Source organism: Myotis nattereri, assembly GCF_964212035.1.
Source record: "Myotis nattereri genome assembly, chromosome: 3".
Classification (NCBI taxonomy): Eukaryota; Metazoa; Chordata; class Mammalia; order Chiroptera; family Vespertilionidae; genus Myotis; species Myotis nattereri.
Window position 1 is genome coordinate 152,083,378 of NC_138077.1, and position 22,534 is coordinate 152,105,911.

Genomic DNA, 22,534 nt, shown 5'->3' on the forward strand with positions numbered 1-22,534 from the left:
AATTAGACCAGACATCTTCTGGACATCCTTCCAGACAAAGCCATGGCGACAGGGGCCAAGGGAGAGGTGGTTAGGGGTGATCAGGCTGGCAGGGGTGGGCAGTTAGGGGTGATCAGGCCATCAGGGAGCACAATTAGGGATGATCAGGCCAGCGGGGGGGTGGGAGGGGTGGAGACTGGGGGGGAGGGCAGTTAGGGGCAATCAGGCTGGCAGGTAGAGTCAGTTAGGGGTGATCAGGCAGGAAGGCAGGCAAGCAGTTAGGAGCCAGCGGTTCTGGATTGTGAGAGGGATGTCTGACTGCCGGTTTAGGCCTGATCCTGCAGGGGCCCCGGATTGGAGAGGGTGCAGGCCAGGCTGAGGGACCCCCCAGCCATGCATGGATTTCATGCACTGGGCCTCTAGTAATAATATATTTCTTACTTTCTAAAATAGAATTGCTATGAGGATCAACTGAGATATATGTACGACTGTACTGTTACTCCTTGAACTACTAACCAAGTATAAAGTAATATTAGTGACCAGTCTGGGGCAGGTGATGATGCTGATTAATTCATTAGGGCCACTTGTTTTGATGGCCATGAACCAGAAGCTGAGCTTCAGTGACCACCTGTTCAGTGATAACCATGGTCTCCATCTAGAACCCAGGCTTCTCTCTCAACATCTGTACCTGCACTTGCACTGCTTAGGAAACATCACCAATTTAATGTCCCACGGGTATCTCAAACTCTACACACTTTGACTTCATTGCCTTCTTTCCCAACTATTATTTCTCTTAGAATACTGAGAGGTAAGTTCGTAGAGTGGATAAAACAAGGACTTGCCTTCAACTTTTGCTAACTATGTGACCAGAGAGAAATTACTTATTTTTTTTAGCTTCAGATTTCTATCTGCAAAATGGATACATAGTAACCACTTAGTAAGTTTGCTCTTGCTCACATCACAGTCATCATCTCATTATTTTCAATTATGCCCTCTACTCCTAACAAGTTAAACTAGCAAACTGGAGCTCTCTTTTATTGTCCCTTGTTACCAGCCAGCCCCCATACCCCTAACCATGTCCTATCAACTCGATATGTTCAGTTTCTCTCAAATTCATTCCATATCTCCATCTTACCTGCCAATTCCTTAGAGCCACCCAATGTCAGTTATAACCATACCAGTTGATACACCTTCCCTGAACAAATACGTCTAATTTTGTCTCTCAGTCATTGCACATACTCTTCCCTTCCTTGGAATGTCCTCTTCCCTCACCTCCCTCACTTCACCCAACCCAGCAGGTACTTTCACATCCTTCAAGGTTCAACGCTAAGTTCCCTTGCTCAGTGACGTCTTCCTCAGTCCCTTTCTTCTACAGAGCTAGATGCTGCTTCGCAACTCTGTGAAGCTTCACCACACTCAATTGTATTTATTCACACACGTGTCATGTCTCCCTCACCACGTTGTATTTCAAAGCAGAGACACTATTCTGTCATTTCTGTATCCCCCAAGCCAGCATGGTTTAGGCCCCTGGTAAGTAAATTAATATCAATGACAGTATTATCAGGAAAAGGAAGGGAAGTTGGCTTTCCCAGGAGTTTGTTACTTTAGGCTTATTTCTCATCTGCTTCTTTCAAGTACACCTGTCTTTCCTTTCACTAAATCCATGCTTACTCAACACAGGCAGATAGCTGATATAAATTACCCTGAGGCCATAATTGAGAAGACTATGCTCTTGTCAAACTACAGGTAGGCAAGATTGCAAAATTACCTAGAAGTTGAATGTATTAGTGGTGTTCCTAATATTTCAGAGACCAGCCAGGAAAGGCAAATTTTCTAGGACTGCTGATTCAGACAATAAAAGAGGATAAACTCTCCCTTAGGACAAATATTATTACAAAATAATAGCTACCAGTTATGAACCAAAAACTTAATATTATCTCATTTATTTCATCTCAACAACCCTATGAAGTAGTTAGTGGTATGCTGTAAATGTTTGAAAACTGGCTTTCTGGTGTGTGTGTGTGTGTGTGTGTGTGTGTGTGTGTGTGTGTGTGTGAGAGAGAGAGAGAGAGAGAGAGAGAGAGAGAGAGAGAGAGAGAGAAAGTAGAAAACCCTGATTGTTGCAGTTGACAATTTCTGTGGAGTAAATACTCCCACTGAGGCTGATGCCAAGCTGTCCATGTGATGTCACTGAATGCACAGTTGGAAGAGATGTGTAGCAGACCCGTACAGGTATATAATAGAGCAGAAATGACCTCAAGAGCATAGATCAGAGGTCAGTGGACATTTCCTGCAAAAGGGTAGGTAGTAGATGTCTCAGGCTTGGTGGGTTTCTGGAGGGCTGCTAGATTGTCAGACAACTGAGATACGGCTTTCTGTCCACAGTGACATGGAAAATGTACATATAATGGATATGCACATTCGCTGCCAATTCACAGCCTCTTGCCTCCACCAAGGATCTTGCCTAGTGAGTGGAATGTGGACAGACCAGAGCCTTTTGTTACATGTAAGAGTTTTGGAAAAGGGTCTTGGTGGGAAAATGTTGCAATTAGTAATAAAAATAAAGGTTAGGAATTATCTATATATTTCATTTATCTGCATTATCTCAATTTCTGGGATACATTCTGAATTTGTTCCTCCTGCCCCCAAGAAAAGATGATGTCTATGACTATTCCAAACTTTTGGCCTCTCCCTCCTCTGCCCTTAGCCTTTGAAAATAAAAAAAAGAATTAAAAACTGATAGGAAAAAAATGATGAATGTTTTACAGTCATTGTGGTTCAAAAATGTTACCTCTGCCATCTTGCTGGACACATCCAGCACTAAACAGACCACTTTGTCCCCCGCCTGGACAAGGGAGAAGATGGGAGGAGGCGGAAGCTCAGTCCCGTTCATGGGAGAGCTGTGATGAAAGTCAGTGGAGTCTGAGATTACATCCCACGTACTTCTGAGGCTGCACATTTGGTTCTGTCGGTTTGGAGCTTCTTGGTTGTGGGTACTCGCATTGCAGAATTCAACCACCTGGAAGAAGAGCAAAGCCTGTGAGAGATTAAAGCTCTTCTGTCATGCTAGACATGCTGCTTGTGCTCAAGCAACTAAAGGTTAAAGGGAAGGCGAGCTGAAACATGGGAAATAAGTGCCACAGTAATGTTCTTCTTTACTTCAAAACTGACATCAAATATACACCTAACCTTTGGCACCCTTTGCTTGAAACACTGGCACCCTTGTACGAAGATCAAGCTCTGTTATAGTCTATTTGCACTTGGATAACAGAGAGCAGACCACATATATATATCTTAATCTAAAAAAAAACAAAACAATCTTCCACCTTCCTTAGCATGATATTGTGTTAAAGAAAACACCCCTGGAGATGATATCTTGGTCAGCTTATTTCTTGAAATCATGTTTAATGACTACTGCTCCTTTATGGATCAGTCAACATATATTGACCTAGTTCAAATATTGATCTCTGTAAAAACAGGATAAGGAAAAAAACAACTTAAATCTACTTCCTGATCTTTCTCCTTATTTGGAAATATAGGTAGAATTCATTTAATAATACTAGGCCTGTGTCAACAACCCTGTAAAAGTGTGGTTTGCATTTTAAAGTAATGTGTTACCATCTATTCCCAATGGCTATATTCCTACAAAGAATGGCTGCTTCCTATTAATGGAACCAGGGGCACTTACAGCCAGAAGAATCTCTTAGTCCCAGTTCTAATTTCATAAAAGAGGAAATGGAAGCTCTACAGGTTTAATAATTGCATAAGAACACAAGTTTCTTAGTAGAATGGGGAGTCAGGAGTAGAACCTACTTTCTTTGTTGTTATTTGTTTTTTTGGTTTTTTGTTTGTTTTTTTTAAAATATATTTTATTGATTTTTTTACAGAGAGGAAGGGAGAGAGATAGTTAGAAACATCTATGAGAGAGAAACATCGATCAGCTGCCTCCTGCACATCTCCCACTGTGGATGTGCCCGCAACCCAGGTACATGCCCTTGACCGGAATCGAACCTGGGACCTTTCAGTCCGCAGGCCGACGCTCTATCCACCGAGCCAAACCGGTTTCGGCTGTTATTTGTTTTTAATTTTCTGTTTCATGACTGTGGTTAGGTGATTGTAAAGCTTATCTGAATGGGTATTAATGCGTCGATCTTTCAAAGGATCACAAGGACAGTGTCTAGTCACCCACAGTGTCTGTGGGTGAAATACATGTAATTAGATTGGCTTCATACACTAAAGCTATAAATTAAAAACGTAATGGATCACAAAAAAATACTAAGAAATATCACTTCAAATTTAGGGAATGACTCTGTCTTGACTAAAACCAGACTGAAGAAAAAAGTTATCTAAAAAAACAGTGTGTCAATCCAAGGGGTATTGGTCGGCTGTGGGAACAGACAACTTCACAGAGACGCATGCCCACGGTGCTTTCAACTCCGTGGAGCAGAGAAGACTCACAGACGTGACCTTCAGGTTTTTGTGAAGATGGATAGAGACATCTGGTCAGGAAGGCTGATGCCACCGAACCCCTGTATCACCTAAGTCCCTCCTTCCTGATTCCAAGCTCTCACAGCAGGCTTCTGGTGAGGACTGGACTGCTCCATGCTGCTTCCTTCAGAGAGAAAATGGACTGGACTAAGGAGGCAAGTATTGGATGCCCATGGCAGAGTACTCTTTTAAAATAATTTTTAGCACGGCGCTCTGGATTTATACACTAGTCTCTTGCCAGTTGGTGTGTAATGATGACAAGGCTGAGTTTCCCAACCTGCAAAGCCAGGGGTTAGTTGACTTCCCTTGGTAGACCTGAATTTTCTTTTTAAGTTCTAGACTATGCAAAACAATGGAAAGAGAATTAGTGCAATTAAAATAAGAGTAGATTGCTACCTCAAAAGAGAGCAGTGATCTATGTTATATCCCTCATTAACCCAGTTCACTTTCCTGTGAAAAGATACAGGAACACCACCATGTGAGCAATTTATTTTTGGGTTTATAGGGCTCTCATTGTTAAAACACCTTCTCTGGAAAGCAAATAATCACTTTTCTTAAGGAATCTATTTTTGGTGATCATCTTTGGGGCCTCAGTTACTTTATAATCTGTAAAATAAAAAGTAGATGAATTCTAAGGTCCCCCAAGCTCTAAAAAATAGTGAATCTTATATTTTTTGTTTAAATGTTTAAAACATATCAGTCTGCCGTGGGAAGAGATGAGATCTTGTAGAAGTGTGTCATTCTAAGGCCATACTTACAGAAGATAGACTTTGCATGAACATTATTGATGCTGCTGCATTCTGCGTGCTATTGTATAAAAATGTGCAACCTCCTTGGAAAAGCTCACTGGTAATACAGTTCTCTTGGGGGCAAGTGCCTTTTTCACATACAAATATGCCCGTGATGTCAGATGAGCACCTAAAAATAGAAAGAAAAATTAGGTCTATTTTAGAAATACTTGTGTTTCTTCTTCACTAGCACATATAATAATGAGTTGCAAAGACTGTAGCTTGCTAAAAACACATAAAATATTTTTAAAACTGCTCTATTAAAGTTCAATTTAGAAATGGCCTCCACTTTATTTTAAAGGATTTGATCTTGATGAGAGGTTTTGTATTGCCAAGGGCTTTACCAACTAAACAAGGTCAAAGCAAAAGTTACCAGGAAATCAACGTGAACTTTTGGAGGTCCATGGAAGAGCATGAGAGGCAGTATCCCAAGTCAGGGCTCCTTTGAGCTCATTGCCATTGGACATCAGAGGAAGAAGAGAATGGACACGTAATGATATTTGAAAGGATTCCTTCCTAAATAGGTAATCTCAAATCATTGAAGGGAGTGAAAAACAATACAACCTTTAGGAGAGGAATCAGTCAACACCTACCAAAATTACAGCTCGGCGTACCCTTTGAGACAGTAATTCTTGGAAGTTATTTAATAGATATACAGATCGGCCTGCATACATGAGAAGTGGCACATATATGGCATTATCACCTGTAGTGATATTGGCAGTAAAAGATTGGGAACAACCCACTTGTACAACAAGAGAGTGACTGAAAAATTGTGTTACATCCACATAATAAAACACTATGTAATTATAAAAAAAAAAGAATGAAGAAAAATACACATTTTTTAAAAATCTTCTAGAGAAATCATGAAAAAATAAGAAACTAATAAAAATGGTTATCTAGAGGGAATGAGAGCACAGGGTAAAGACAATGGTGGATGTGAGATATCTAAGAATATAACTTTTGGATATTTGAGTCACGTAAGCATTTTAAAAATGTAATAACATTACAAAACTAAAAATTGTCAATTAAGTTTTAGCTGCTATTATAAGCTTAACTGTAGAGTAAAAAGTAAATAAACTGAATTTTTAGCATGAGAAAATTACTAACCTTGTTACTTTAATTTGATTTTGCCCATTTATGTAGAAAGGTTTTTCATTGTTATATTCATCAAACACACCCCAACGGAGATGGGCCCACTCGTGGACAAACACTCTGCCTGTGGATGAGAGAGCTTTTGTTTTGAGTTCCTAAAATCTCAGCAATGGACTTGCTAATCAGTGAAGATGTAACAGTACTTGACTATCTATACTTATGCCAAAGGGTTGAAGTACAATTTTCTCTTCCACTTTCATCTTTCTCACCCCATTTTCATCACCTCTCCTTTACCCCCAACCATCATAAAAGAGGCAGAGTCCCACATGTCTAGTCCCATAAATGCAAACCGGTGATTTACTTGTACATCTATTTGAAACTAGTGAGCAGTCCTACATCTTCTCATTTCCTCAATGAAGCTGCCTAACAGGCTTCTATTGAGATTCATATAGGCCTATAACATCAGGATTTGGGGGAAAGAAAAGAAGCATATTTAAGTGCAATGAACTGAACGTTTACATGCCAACAAAATTCAGATGTTGAAATCCTAATCCCCAATGTGATGGTATTAGGAGGTAGGGGCCTTTTGGGGGTGGAACCCCATAATTGATTAGTGACCTTATAAAAGAGATTCCAGCCCTGGCTGATGTTACTTGGTGGTTAGAGTGTTGGCCTGCACACAGAAGGTTTTCAGGTTTGATTCCCAGTCAAGGGCATGTACCAGGGTTGCAGATTCCATCCCCTGCATAAGTTGGGGTGTGTGTGGGAGGCAACCAATTGACATGACTCTCTCACATCAATGTTTCTCTCTCTCTCTCTTTCTCTCTCTTTTCCTTCCTTCCACTCTCTCTAAAAAAAAAAACTCAATGCAAGAAATATCCTTGGGTGAGGATTAAGAACAAGAGAGAAGAGAGAATCCAGAGTGCCCCTTTCCTTTTCTGCCAGGTGAGGACACAATGAGAAGATGGCTGTTTATGTACCAGGAAGGGTATATTCAGTGTCACCGCTGGTGCCTTGATCTTGGACTTCCAGGCTCCAGAACTGTGAGAAATTTCTGCTGTTTATAAGCCACCTGGTCTGTGATAGTCTGTTATAGCAGACCAGACAAACTAAGATACCAAATAAGCAAATAAACCTTTCTTATTCTTCAGAATGATGAAGAATAATTCTACTATTTAGAACGATGATTAAAATATTGCAGTCAGGGAGAAAGAAGGAACAAAGAAATCATAGAACTTCCTCTCTAGCATAGATGTTTCCTTTTTTTTTATACCTGATTCTTCACATTTATATTTATTTGCAACCCTTAGCTCATGGAAACCCTCATCCTCAGCATACAATCCTTTATAACTTTTTCTCTACCTCTCTAAATACTGCATTTCCTTCAACATTCAGGTCAAAACTGACGTCTCCCTCCATGATGCTTTTCAGTTTAACTCCCCTTTCAAAGTGCACTTTTAAAAAAAATTGTTAAAGTTATGAAAACCCAGGAAGTGTTTGCTCAGTTGACTCAAGCTGTGGCATATTGTGCAATTTTTTGACCTTGGGACAAAGGAAGGAAGGGAATAGTGTAAGTTGAAAGTGTTAAGGAAAAGTCTGTGCCTGCTCATGGAATTTAGAAATGCTGATGAAGTTATATATTTATGCAGTGATTATCAGCAAAACATAGTTACCAGAAAAAAAAATCTTACAAAGTTTTAAGTGTCTTATAAAATGTGTTTTATAGAGCATGTTGCCCCAACTCCTGCTAGCTATATAGAGGATAACAGAATCTATTTAGATTTAAATGGTGGTAATCATAGTAACATCATTGGAAGGCAATACTATCCTCCTATATAATAAAGAGCTAATATGCTAATTAGACCAAACAGCCGAACGACCTTCCAGATGTCCTTCTGGACGACCTTCCAGATGAAGTCGGGGCTGCAAGGGCCAAGCCCCTTGCACAAATTTCATGCATTGGGCCTCTAGTATGTTAAAACAAAAAACAAAAAAATTAAGACTGGGATGGTTGGTCCTTGACCTGCTGCTCTTTTCTCACCATAGTTTCTCCCTCAGATCTCACCCACTAAATGCGTTTCCAAACCTGACTACTTTCCCAAACTCCAGCCACACACATTCAACCACAGGCTGTTTTTGTTTTTTATTTCCCACCAGGATAGTTCACTGCTCCTCACAATCAACTTGCCTTGATCCATACTTGTGGATTTCCCCCTTTAAGTTGGTTCCTTCTATTTCTGCCAAAAACTTGTGTGTCCCTAATGCTGCTCACATACATCGCCCTTAACCTTCATACTTTAGCACTTCAGACCTCTAGTTCTCCTTTTCCCTTCTGGAATATCTCTCATCATGTAGAGTTGTTAGGATTCAACAAGATAACATTTGAAAAGCAAACAGCACAGCACCTAGAACATGGAAATTCTCATGGTTGTTATTACTACCTTTCCTGTCCTTCTCATCTCACTGCCTCCACATTCCAGTCTCATGGCCTTGTCCCTGACCTTCTCTTAGTTGTTCTCCTTTGATCCGGTTTTCCCTCATTGATATGAGGAAGCCAGATTATCCTCACAGTCCAGTTCATCATCTCAAAGCACTGCTTTGATGTTGGCACTCCTGCGTTTATAAGCTTTCAGTGGTGAATTACTAATTTGGGCATTTGAAGCTCTCCATCACTAACCCCCATGTGTATTTCAGCATTTTCACCTACTACTTCACTGCCCACACTCACTCTGCCCCATTCATAGGATCTACTGCTCACATGTCTAAATATGCCCTGGATTCTTCTGCTAGAACAAATTTATCCATACTATTTCCACTGTTCTCTCCCCCTTTTCCTTTTATCAAAATGATATTCAACCTTGAAGATCCTCTGCTCAATGAGGCCATTTCTGACCATCCTTAGCTCAAAGTGTTTTCTCCTTTCACTAAATTCTTACAGTACTGACTGTCTGGACCATTAACCTGGTGCTTAATTCTTTCTGGCCCACTTTGTTCTTCATTTTTTCATGGGTGTGTGGCCTATCTCCCAACCATATGGTAAGTCTTTGGCAAATTTCAGGTTCTCTGAGTCCTTTTCAGCACTAAGTCCAGAATATTGTAAAAAGTAATGGCAAATGTCTATTTCTTACCTCGTGATCCATAGCCAGCTGTTAAGTCATCATTCAGTAGAAAGTCAGGTGTGAAATAGATGTGTTTTCCCTCTTTTCCACACCCTCTATATTGTAGGGTATATGGATCACCTCCATGTGCCCCAGATGAGGCAGTCACTATAACATTTGCCTGAATTAAAAGAAATACCTTGTGACACTCTATAGCTCAACTGTGATGTTGGTGACATAAACATATACACATTAAAATACTTTGAACAGTACACTTAAGATCTGTACATTTTACTGTATGAATTATATTCAAATTTAAAAACATATTTTTAAAGTGCCTTATAGATGGAGTTTAAAATGCATTCACAACTAAATATCAACAAAATTATTTGGCACTTTAAAGACCATCTACATTTCCCTGATTGCCAGTGAGGTTGAACATCTTTTCATATATCTATTGGCTGTTTGTATGTCTTCTTGGGAGACATGTATTTTCAGGTCCTCTGCCCATGTTTTGATTGGAATGTTTGTTTGGTGTTGAATTTTATGAGTTCTTTTTTTTTTTTTAAATATATTTTATTGATTTTTTACAGAGAGGAAGGGAGAGAGAGAGAGAGTTAGAAACATCGATGAAAGAGAAACATCGATCAGCTGCCTCCTGCACATCTCCCACTGGGGATGTGCCCGCAACCCAGGTACATGCCCCTGACCGGAATCGAACCTGGGACCTTTCAGTCCACAGGCCAACGCTCTATCCACTGAGCCAAACCGGTTTTGGCTATGAGTTCTTTATATATTTTGGAAATTAAACCTTTGTCAGAGCTACTGTTTGCAAATATCATCTCCCATCTTGTTAGATGCCAGTTTGTTTTGTTGTCCATTTCTTTTGCTGTGCAGAAGCTCTTCAGTTTGATATAGTCTCATTCATTTATTTTTGCCTTTACCTCCCTTGCCTTCGGGGTCAATCCATCAAATGTTCTACTACAATGAGATATCACCTTACACCAGTTAGAGTGGCCATTATCAACAAGACAAGCAACAACAAGTGTTGGAGAGGTTGTGGAGAAAAGGGAACCCTCACTCACTGCTGGTGGGACTGTAGACTGGTACAACCACTATGGAAAGCAGTTTGGCAATTCCTCAAAAAATTAAAAATTATCATACGACCCAACAATCCCACTCCTGGTATATACCCAAAAAACTCAAAATAATTTATACGCAAAAATATATGTACCCTAATGTTCATCATAGCATTATTCACAGTGGCCAAAGAGTTGGAAACAGACAAAGTACCCTACAATGGAGGGCTGGATAAAGAAGATGTGGTATATATACACAATGGAGTACTACACGACCATAAGAAAGAATGAAATAGCATCGTTTACAACAACATGGATGGACCTTGAGAATATTATGCGAAGTGAAATGAGTCAAACAGAGAAAGCTAAGAGCTATATGATTTAACTCATATGTGGAATATAATACTGAAACTTATGAACACAAACAGCAGTGTGGTGGTTGCCAGAGGGAGGAAGGTGGGGGAAGAAAGTGGTTCTAATATGTGATGACAAGAGATTTGACTTTGGGTGGTGAGTGCATGGTCTTATATACAAATTTTGTCAATTAGTAATCCACACATGAATCCTATATGTTCATGTTGAGTAATATCACCCCTATAAAATTTTTAAAACACACACAAGCCATCTACATTTTAACAGTTTAGCAAATCCCCACAGAGTTTCACTTCTTCCATTTGCCCTCCCAGTTTCCCAGATTAAAATTTTCTAAAATTGCACTGAACTGTGCCACCTTCAGATGGGGGTCCAAGATGGCAGCACAGGAAGATGCTGAACTCGCCTCCTCCCTTGGCCATGGACACACAGAATCTATAGCTACATATGGGTCATTTTCCTCCAAAAAAATCTGCAAACTGAACTGCTCTTCCATGAAGAAAAGATAAAAGGACCACATTGAGATGGGTAGGGAAGCGGAGACAAGCATCTCTAATGTAGCGACACACGATAGGGAGGATACACCAGTCTGGTGCTTCCCCCGGAGGAGAGAGCTTCACATCACCTGGGGTCTGCACTGGAGGGACAAGCCCCACACATGTCTGGCTTAGAAAACAATGGGGCTGATGTCCAAGGGCCCAAAGGGCTTTAGGGAAGTGAGGTTCTTCTTCTAAAGGGCTCCTGTGAGGTTTCATTTGTCCGGGGACCCAGTACAAAAGAAGAAGTTTGCAAAGCACCACCAGTGGTTCTCAACCTTCCTAATGCCACAACCCTTTAATACAATTCCTCATGTTGTGGTGACCCCCAACCATAAAATTATTTTCGTTGCTACTTCATAACTAATTTTGCTACTGTTATGAATCATAATGTAAATATCTGATATGCAGGATGTATTTTTATTGCTCGCGACCCACAGATTGAGAACTGCTGAAGGAGATTCATTCACTAATCTTAAAGCACCTGTGGATGGAGCAGAGAATAGTTGAAACTCTCTGGAGATGGAGGCACTGGCAGATTCTATTTTTGCATTCTCCACCTGCCCTGCTAGCACAAGTGAGTGAAATTGGGTGTTGCACCCTCCCCCCCCCCATACACACACACACCCTGCATTGCTGGAACGGGCAGGATGAGTAGTTTCCACACTTTCCCACCACCTTGCTGAAGTGGGAGAGTGGAGTTGCAAGATTCAACCACTCCCTGGCTGGAGAAGATGAGCAGAAAGCCACCAGCAAAGCCAGTTGCAACACTCTCCCACTCCCTGGCTGGGGCCTGTGAGCACCAACATCACAGCATCCCCCTGCTCCCTCCCTAAAGGCAGCATGTGTGCCTGTGCACACACAGACAAGACATTTTCTCAAGGCATCACTGAAGCCCAGGCATGACAGTTAAGGGTTTCTTGCTGCCTCACTGAAGACAGGCAGCATCACCTAGGAAACTCTTCCAGATCTCCTGATCTGGAGACCAGCAGGGCTAATGATTGTGGATATATTCAAGTACCTTAATAGCTGCTGCCTGAGAGTCTGGCTTCCAAATAGACTTGAAACTACGTGCTAAATAAGATTCTTCTCCTTGAGAAATTGACAGGTCTTGCCACCCCCTCAACAATGGGGACCTGTTAAGAATAAATCAGACTGTTTAAACATCACAAAGGTTTAAGAGACAACCAAGAACTAGGGCAAAGTGAATAACAAGGTTCATCACCTATACAAGGCCACTCGTTCAAGACTGAGAGAAGTAGCTGTCTTGCCTAATACACAGAAACAGAGTTAAACAAAGTGATGAAACAAAGAAATATATTCCAAATAAAAGAACAAGACAAAAACTCAGAAAAATCTTAATGATATAAAGAAGTAATCTACCTGATAAAGAATTCAAATGAATGGTCATAACATTGTTTATCAAACTTGGGAAAAGAATGGATGAACATAGTGAGAACTTCAACAAAGAGAATATAAAAGAAAGTATCAAACAGAAGATATAACACTGAAGCATACAGTAACTGAACTGAAGAATATACTAGAGAGGTTCAAAAACAGATGGGATAAAGCAGAAGAACAGATCAGTGAGCTGGAAGACAAAGCATTGGAACTTGCACAAGCAGAGCAACACAAAGAGAAGATAATTTTTAAAAAGCGAATATGGCTTAAAAGACCCATAGGACAGCATTGAGAGGAATAACATTTACATTTACAGATTCAAGAAGGCGAAAAGAGAGAGAGAAATGGGGAAGAAAAGTATTTGAAGAAATAATGGCTGAAAACTTCCTAATCTGGGGAAGTGAACAGACATCCAGGTCTAGAAAGCCCAGAGAGTTCTGGGTAAACCCAAAGACATACACACCAAAACACATTATAATTAAAATGGCAAAAGATAAAGACAATTTTGAAAGCAGTGAGAGAAAACAACTTATTTCAAACAAAGAAAACCCCATAAGTCGATCAGAAGATATTTCAGCAGAAATTTTATGGGCCAGAAGGGAGCAGCAAGACATATTCAAAGTGCTGAAAAAATTAATTTTCAACCAAGAATACTCTATCAGCAAGATTATCATTCAGAATTCAAGGAAAAATAAAGAGTCTTCCAGGAAAGCAAAATCCAAAGAAGTTTTTCACTACTAATTTATCTTTACAAGAAATGTTAAGGGATTTCTTTAAGCTGAAAAGAAATGGCACTAATTAATAACAAGAAAACACATAAAAGTAAAAATCCTACTGATAAAGGTAAATATATACTTAAAGCAATGGAGTTATCACTTATAAAGGTATTATGAAGTTAAAAGAAAAAGGTAGTAAAATTAACTAAAATCATAGTAATTAGTTAAGGTATGCATAAAATAAAAAGAGATAAAATGTGACATCAAAAATATAAAACATGGTAAGGGGAGTAGAAATGTAGAGTTTTAGAATGTGCTGAAATGTGACTTACTATCGATTTAAAGCAGACTGTTTTACGGATATAGGCTGCTCTATGTGAGCTTTATAGTAACCACAAAACAAAAACCCATAGCAGATACACAAAAGGTAATGAGAAAGGAACGTAAGCATAATAACAAATAAAATAATCAAACCACAGGGAAAAGAGCAAGAGAAGAGAAAAAGAACACATAGAAAGTACAAAACAGCTAATAAAAAATTAACAAAATGTCAATAATTATATATCCTATCTAATAAAAGGGTAATATGCAAATTAACCATCATTTCATCACAAAGATGGTGGTGCTCATAGCCACAAGATGACAGCGCCTAGTCCCCTCAGCCTCGCCAGAGTCTCCCAGTCCTGGGGGCGGCCACTGAGAGGGGGCAGCATGAGTGGCCTGGCAGAATGCTTGCTTTGTAGCCATGGCAATGAGGCAAGCGTTCCGCCCCTGCTGCAGAGGGCCTCTGGGCAGCAGGTGCGAAGTGGCTGGGGCGGGATGCTTGCGTCATCGCTGCAGCGATGAGGCAAGCATCCCGTCCCGGCTGCGGAGGACCTCTCGGCAGCGCGCGCATGTGCACGGAGCAGCTGGGGTGGCCGTGGAGAGCCTCTGGGCTGCAGAGAGCCTCTGGGCCACAGAGAGCCTCTGGGCAGTGGGCATGGAGCGGCCAGGCCCCACAGAGAGCAGAGAACCATGGGTTGTGGGCCTAAGCCGTCAGGGCTCCCTGATTGGAGAGGGTGCAGATCAGGCTGAGGGACCCACCCCCTGTGCATGAATTTCATGCACCAGGCCTCTAGTCTATCAATAATTACTTAAATGTAAATGTACTAAATTATCCAATCAAAAGACATGGAATGGATAAATGGGTAAATAAACAAAATGTGTCTATTTGCTCCCTACAAGAGACTTACTTCAGATGTAAGGAGACACACAGACTGAAAGTGAAAGGATGGGAAAAAATGTTTCACATAAACAGAAATTTAAAAATCAAATCATTTAAGACAAAAAGACTTTTTAAAAAAACAAAGACTGTAATACAAGACAAAGGTCATTGCATAATGATAAAGAGGCCAATCCAGCAAGAAGATATAACATTTGTGAATATATATGCATCCAACATAGGAGTAGCAAAATATATGAAGTGAATATTAACATACCTAAAGGGAGAAATTGACAGCATACAATAATAGTAAAGACTTTAGCACCCCATTTTTGTCAATAGAGAGATCATCCATATAGAAATCAATAAGGAAACATCAGTCTTAAAGACAACTTTAGATCTATTAAGATGGATTTAATAAATATATTCAGAACATTTGATCCAAAAGAAGCAGAATACACCTTCTTCTCAAGTGCACATGGAATATTTTCCAGGATAGATCATGTTAGGCCACAAAATAATTCTCAATAAATTCAAGAATACTGAAATCACATCAAGCATCTTTTTAAAATACAATGGTATAAATCTAGGAATCAATTACAAGAAGAAAACTGGAAAAAGCATAAATATGAGGAAATTAAACAACATGCTACTGAAGAACTACTGGGTCATTGAAGAACTCAATGGAAAAATAAAAAATACCTAGAGAAAAGTTAAAAGAGAAATACAACATCCCATAATCTATGGGTGCAGCAAAAGCATTTCTAAGAGGGAAGTTCACAGCAATACAAGCCTACTTCAAGAAACAAGAAAAACCTCAAAGAAATATTCCAATTTTACACCTAAAAGAAATAGGAAAAGAAGGACAAACAAAACCCAAAGTTAGAAGAAAGGAAATATTAAAGATAAGATGGAAATGAAACAAAAATAAAAACAAATCAATGAAACTAAGTGCTCATTCTTTGAAAAGATACACCAAATTAACAAACCTTAAACTGGACTTAACAGAGAAAGAGAGATGGAGGTGAGAGAGAGAGAAAGAGGGGGAGAGAGAGAGAGAGAGGAAAAAGTTCAAATTAAATAAGAAATGTAAGAGAAGTTACAAATGATACCACAGAAATACAAGGGGTCATAAGAGACTACTATGAACAATTATGCTCCAACAAATTAGACAACCTAGAAGAAATGGATAAATTCTTAGAAACATACAATCTCTTTTTTTTTTTTAATATATTTTATTGATTTTTTACAGAGAGGAAGGGAGAGAGATAGAGAGTTAGAAACATCGATGAGAGAGAAACATCGATCAGCTGCCTCCTGCACATCTCCCACAGGGGATATGCCCGCAACCCAGGTACATGCCCTTGACCGGAATCGAATCCGGGACCCTTCAGTCCGCAGGCCGACGCTCTATCCACTGAGCCAAACCGGTTTCGGCTACAATCTCTTAAGATTGAACCATGAAGAAATAGAAAATCTGAATAGACAAATTACTAATAAGAAGATTGAATAAGTAGGCAAAACCCTCCCAACAAAGAAAAATCCAGGGCCAGATGGCTTAATGGATCATTTCAACCAAACATTCAAAGAAGATTTAATAACTATCCTTCTCAAACACTACCAAAAAAAATTGAGATGGGGGAAATACTTCCAAACTCATTTTACAAAGCCAGCATTACCCTGATAACAGAACCAGACAAGGACTCCACAAAAAAAGAAAATATACCTAATAAACATAGATGCAAAAATCCTCAACAAAATATCAGCAAACCAAATTTAACAATATATTAAAAGGACCACACACCATGATCAAGTGGGATTTATTCCAGGGATACAAGGATTTCTCAGCATCCACAAATCAATGTAAGACACCACAATAAAACAAAATGAAAGATGATCATAACATGATCAATAAATGCAAAGAAAGTGTTTAACAACATTCAACATTGATTTATGATAAACATTAACTCTCAATAAAGTTGGTATAGAGGAAATGTACCTCAATATAATAAAGGCCACATACAATAAGCTCTCACAACTAACATCATGCTCAGTGGAGAAAAGTTAAGAGCTCTTGCTTTAGGATCAGGAACAAGATAAGGATTTTTACACTCACCATGTTTAATCCACATTCTAGCACTAGTACAGGTCCTAGCCAGAGCAATTAGGCAAGAAAAAGAAATAAAGGCATCCACACTGGAAAGAAAATGTAAAACTAGCGCTATGTGTTGATGACATGATACTTTATATATAAAAAAAACCCTAAAGATTCCACTAAAAATTGTTAGAACTAATAAATGAATTCAATAAACTTGCATGATACAAAATTACTATAAGAATTGATTGCATTTCTATATACTAACATCAAACTATCAGATAAATTAAGAAAACAATCAGTTTACAACTGCATCAAAAAGAATAAAATACCTAGGAATAAAGTAACCGAAGAGGTTAAAAACCTGTACACTGAAAACTATAAGACACTGATAAAAATAATTGAAGAAGACACAAATAAATGCAGAGCTATTTTGTGCTCATACTTTGGAACAATTAATATTGTTAAAATATCCATACTCTCTAAAGTAATCTATAAATTCCATGCAATCCCTATCAAAATTCCAATAGCATTTTTCACAGAACTAGAACAAATAATTTTAAGATTTGTATGGAATCACTAAAGACCCTGAATAGCTAAAGCAGTCTTGAGAAAGAAGAACAAAGGTGGAGGTATGCGTCCTGATTTTTAACTATGCTACAAAGCTATAGTAATAATCAAAATAGTATTGGTATAAAAATCGACACATAGATCCATAGACTAGAGAGCCCATAAATTAATTCATGCATATATTGTCAATTAATTTATGATAATGGAGGCAAAAATATACAATGGAAAGGACAATCTCTCAATAATGGTGATGGAAAATTGGACAGCTACCTGCAAAAGAAGGAAACTGGATTATTATCTTACACCACATAGAAAAATTAACTCAACATTGATTAATGACTTGAATTTAATACATAGTAATTTTGGGTGGTTTTTTTGGAGGGGACATCTCACTAAGGCAAGGGCAAAAATAAACAAATGAAATTATATCAAATTGAAAGGCTTCTGCACAGTGAAGGAAAGAAACCATCAGTTAAACAAAAGGCAACCTACAAGATGGGAGAAAATATTTGCAAACCATATATCCAATAAGTGGTTAATATAAAAATATAAAAGTAACTCATACAACTCTGTAACAAAAAAACAATCTGATTAAAAAATGTGCAGGGTATCTGAATAAACATTTTCCCATAGACATACTGATGGATAATAGGCACATGAAAAAATGCTCAGCATTACTAATCATCAGAAAAATGCAATTCAAAACCACAATGAGCTATCACCTCATACCTGACAGAATGGTTATCCCATATAATAAAAGCGTAATATACAAATCAACCAAATGGTGGAACGACCAGTCGGCAGGGGGTGGGGCTGGCGAGCAGGTGGCTCCAGGCCAGCCAAAGCGGGTGCCAGCAGGCAGAGGGAGGGGATGTCGATGTGGTGGGGGGGGGGGGCAACCAGTGGTGGCAGAGGGGTGGTCAGGGGGCGGGACTGGCCACTCGCCAGCTGGCCCTGTCCCTCGATCAGCCCATGGGTCACCTCCCGCAGAGGGAGGCCAGACTGCAGCTTAGGCCCACTCCCGAAGGCTCCTTGTCTGTAAGAGGGCACAGGCCAGGCTAAGGGACCTCTCCCTTAGAGCACGAATTTTCGTGCACCAGGCTTCTAGTTATTAAATAAGACAAGAAATAACAATTGATGGGGATGTAAAGACCTTGGATCTTTCATGCACTGTTGGCAGGAATGTAAATTGGTGCAATCACTATGGAAAACAATATGAAGTTTCCTCATTAAATGAGAACTAAAACTGGCATATGATCAAACAATTCCAATCCTAGATATTTATCTGAAGAAAATGAAAACACTAATTAAAATGATAGATGCACCATATGTTCATTTCAGCATTATTTACAATAGCCAACATATGGGAAAAAACCTTAGTGTCAATCAAAGGATGAATGGATAAAGAAGATATTATAAATATTATCCTATCTAATAAAAGAGAAACATGGTAATTGGCGTACGACTGCTACCCTTCCCATTGGCTAATCAGCAAGATATGCAAATTAGCTGCCAGCCAAGATGGCGGCCAGCAGCCAGGCAGCTTGAAACTAACATGAGGCTTGCTTGCCTCAGTGACGGAGGACTCCAACGTTCCCCGCCTGCCACTGCAGGCCTCTGAGCTGCAACTCTAAGCAACTATGTAACACATATAGAAGCTAAACAAAACCCCAGAAACCTGCTTTAGTCTGCCGGGCTTCAGCCAGCAGGATCGCAACATTGTAAGCAAAGGCCAGAAACCTACTTTCAGCAGCGGAGGCCTAAGAGCTGGAGCCAAGACTCAAAGCTAAAGCTAGCCCAGAATAAAAAAAAAAAAAAAGAAAGAAAGAAAGAAAAAAAGGAGCAGTTGGGAGCTTCAGTCACCCCCAGCCTGAAAACAGCCCTCAGCCCCTCACCCAGACTGGCCAGGCACCCCAGTGGGGACCCTCACCCTGAAGGGTGTGTGACCAGCTGCAAACAGCCATCATCCCCTCACCCAGGCTGGCCAGGCACCCCAGTGGGGACCCCCACCCTGATCCAGGACACCCTTCAGGGAAAACCAGCCAGCACCCACCCGTGTTCTAGGCCTCTACCCTATATAGTAAAAGGGTAATATGCCTCCCAGCACCGGAATCAGTGTGACAGGGGGCAGCACCCAAACCCCCTGATCGGCCCTGCTCTGTGTGTGACAGGGTGTGGCACCCCCCCCTCCCCCCACGGGCCCTGCTCTGTGTGTGACGGGGTAGAGCCATAACCTCCCCATCAGCCCTGCCCTGAGTATGAGAGTGGCAGTGCCCCAACCCCCCGATTGGCCCTGTTCTGTGTGTGACAGGGTACAGAGCCCCAATCCCCCTTATGGGCCCTGCTCTGTGAGTGACAGGGGGCAGTGCCCCAACCCCCTGATTGACCCTGCTCTGTGTGTAACAGGGGTGGCGCCGCAACCTCCCCATCGACCCTGCCTTGAGTGTGACAGGGGACGGTGCCCCAACCCCCCAATCGGCCCTACCCTGAGACTGACTGAGGGTGGCATCACAACCTCCTGATCCACCCTGCTCTGTGCATGACAGGGGGCAGCACCCGAACTCCCCAATAGGCCCTGCTCTGAGCCCGACCAGGGGCTGCACCTAGGGATTAGGCCTGCCCTCTGCCAACCGGGAGCAGGCCTAAGCCAGCAGGTCGTTATCTCCCGAGGGGTCCCAGACTGCGAGAGGGCACAGGCCTCGGCCCCTGCCACCACTGTGGCTTTGTCTGGAAGGAAGGACATGCATTAGGCTTTTATTATTATAGATGTACTATATATATAATATATATAATAAATACACACACACACACACACACATACACACAATGAAATGACAAAGAATGTAATCTTGCCATTGTGACAACATGGATAGACCTGAAAGGCATTACGTTAAGTGAGAGAAGTCAGAAAGAAAGACAAATACTGCATGATTTCACTTATATGTGGAATCTAAAAAACAAAACCAGACTCATAGAGAACAGATTAGTGGTTGTCAGAGGAGAGGGGGGTTGGGTCTGGAAATGGGTAAAGGGGATCAAGGTATAAACTTTCAGATATAAAACATGTCATGGGGATGCAAGGCAACACCTACAAAAAGAGCTACAGATGCCATGCCCTTGGCATTTGGACAAAATCTCATTCCTATTTCCTGAAATTTGTCCCGAAGCAAAAGAGAACGTGCTTTGCATAGGATGGAATACTCAGGCTGTTCAGGATTAACATTCTACCTTGTAGACCATAGTAACCCAGTGCCTGCCTACTATTCCTAACACTTTCTCTCCTCCCCGCCTTCCTACCTACATGAAACTAGATTCACAGGAACCACCTTGCTTGTCCTTGAGTCCTCCATAGTGCCTAAATGGACACTGTACATAATTATTATCCACTAAGAGTTGCCTTAATTGATATTATGAGGTTAAAGAAATTGGTACCCAACAGATATATGAACAACCTTTAATGACTATTATTTCCTTTAATCTTTCTGTTCAGTCATATTCTCATTTTTGCTTTGGTTATTTATTTCTTCATTGGGATCAGGAATAATACCTGGTTAGGGGGTTGGTTATCTCCAATACTTCTTTGTTCCACAGATGGCCAAACTGGTTAATGCAATCTGTATAGAAAGCTAGAGACAACATGGCTAAGTGCAAAGAACATGGGTTTGGGAATCAAATAGATACCGATCCAAATTGTGGCTCTGAAATTTACTAGCTGTTTGACTTGAAACAAAATCCTTAATTTATTTGAGCCTCAATTTCCCAATTTGTGATAACAACCAATATTAGGGTGTGGGGGAATTATGCAATATGTATGTGTAGAATTCCTGGCACTTAGTTGCAGCTTAAAAAAACAGCAGCTCTCTTTCCAGTTTATCCCAGGTCCTCCATCTCTCCTACCTCTGCTCAAGAATTGCAAAAGGCTCTCCTCTGGTCATAAATCAAATGCTTCTCAGAGCCTCTGTAACCTTTTCAGGACACTGAGGTGCCTATCTAAATTGCTATACCATTCCATTACTGAGAGAGTAACTTCAAAGGAGGGCTAAGAATTAAAACAGGCTTAGGAAGTCTCATACCAGTGACACAAATGAGCAGAGGGGAAATGGTGGCACATGCCCCAGTCCTGTTTGAGCTGTAGTTACAGATCTCGAACCCATTCCATTGCTGGAGCCCTGAGCTACGTTTTCAATGCCTCTGCTTCTGTGCCTATGGGCAGTTGCCATGGCTCTTGTTCGCAATAACTTCAAACAGTGATTTACCAGATTTACTTACCATTTATTTATAGCATGCACACTAGTCTATGCCAGACATCAGCATGGATGTTTAACTATGATTTATAGCTTATCAGAGTCCTTTGAAAGTTAAATTCCTTTTTGGTTGGAAAACAGAAAATAACCACCCCACCCCTCCTCACTTTCTGCCTTCCTTCTTTCCAACATACTCCTCAAAAGCTGTCCTCGATATGAGGTAATGTGAAATTTTCCTAATTTACACTCTGGCAGAAGACAGTCATATTTTTATGTGCATGGGTGGCCAATGTTTCTCTCTGGACATGCCTGTTTACTGCCCTGACTGAGAGATTATAAAGATAGTCGTAACTGGAATTGCTCCCTTTACAGCTCAGACTCCGTAGATAAAGCTAGTTTTTGGTCCTTAACCAGAAATTTCAGGAAAGACCCTGTAGGTTACAAAGTAAAGCGATCTGAGAGGCTACCTGAGCAATGGCATTTTGCTTACCTTTTAGTGCAAATTTTGTACTCCTTTATTATATATCTATATATTTTATGGTTAACAATCTTCCCAATACCGTTATTTGCATATTAATATCAATGATTTGTTTTTGCTTAAGTCCTCACTTTTAAATACAGTATATTTTGGTTGTTTCACCTTCCCACCCTTGATTTAAGCTCATTTAATGAAACTGAATTCTTACCTTTTCATATGATTCTTGTTTAACTTTGCTGTAATTATTAGCTTTCCACGTGGCAGGTATTAAAATCTTTATATTTCTGAAAAACACTCTTCTCTTGGTAGCATTGAACAGGTAAAAAGAAGCTTCGGTTACCATTTCCTATAACCAAATACAAGAAAAGCTTGTTTTATCCTTTATCATTGTAAATCT

At 40.3% G+C, this 22,534-nt stretch overlaps 2 protein-coding genes across 3 annotated transcripts in view; one reads left to right on the top strand and one right to left on the bottom strand.

The window, feature by feature from the left end:
• ODF2L (outer dense fiber of sperm tails 2 like) overlaps nt 1-22,534 on the top strand; it is a 355,423-nt gene that overhangs the window by 273,791 nt on the left and 59,098 nt on the right. The window contains exon 12 of one of the 2 annotated variants that reach the window (XM_081086489.1): nt 2,365-2,485. The exons of the other annotated variant lie outside the window; for it this stretch is intronic. The gene's annotated coding sequence lies outside the window, so the exon portion shown is untranslated. The remainder of the gene's footprint in view (nt 1-2,364; nt 2,486-22,534) is intronic. 2 annotated transcript variants of the gene reach the window in all.
• CLCA2 (chloride channel accessory 2) overlaps nt 1-22,534 on the bottom strand; it is a gene marked incomplete at both ends in the record, with an annotated part of 42,022 nt that overhangs the window by 18,226 nt on the left and 1,262 nt on the right. The window contains 5 exon segments of the mRNA XM_081086483.1: nt 2,771-2,998; nt 5,226-5,385; nt 6,363-6,471; nt 9,476-9,626; nt 22,346-22,483. Coding sequence (XP_080942609.1) covers nt 2,771-2,998; nt 5,226-5,385; nt 6,363-6,471; nt 9,476-9,626; nt 22,346-22,483 — 786 coding nt within the window.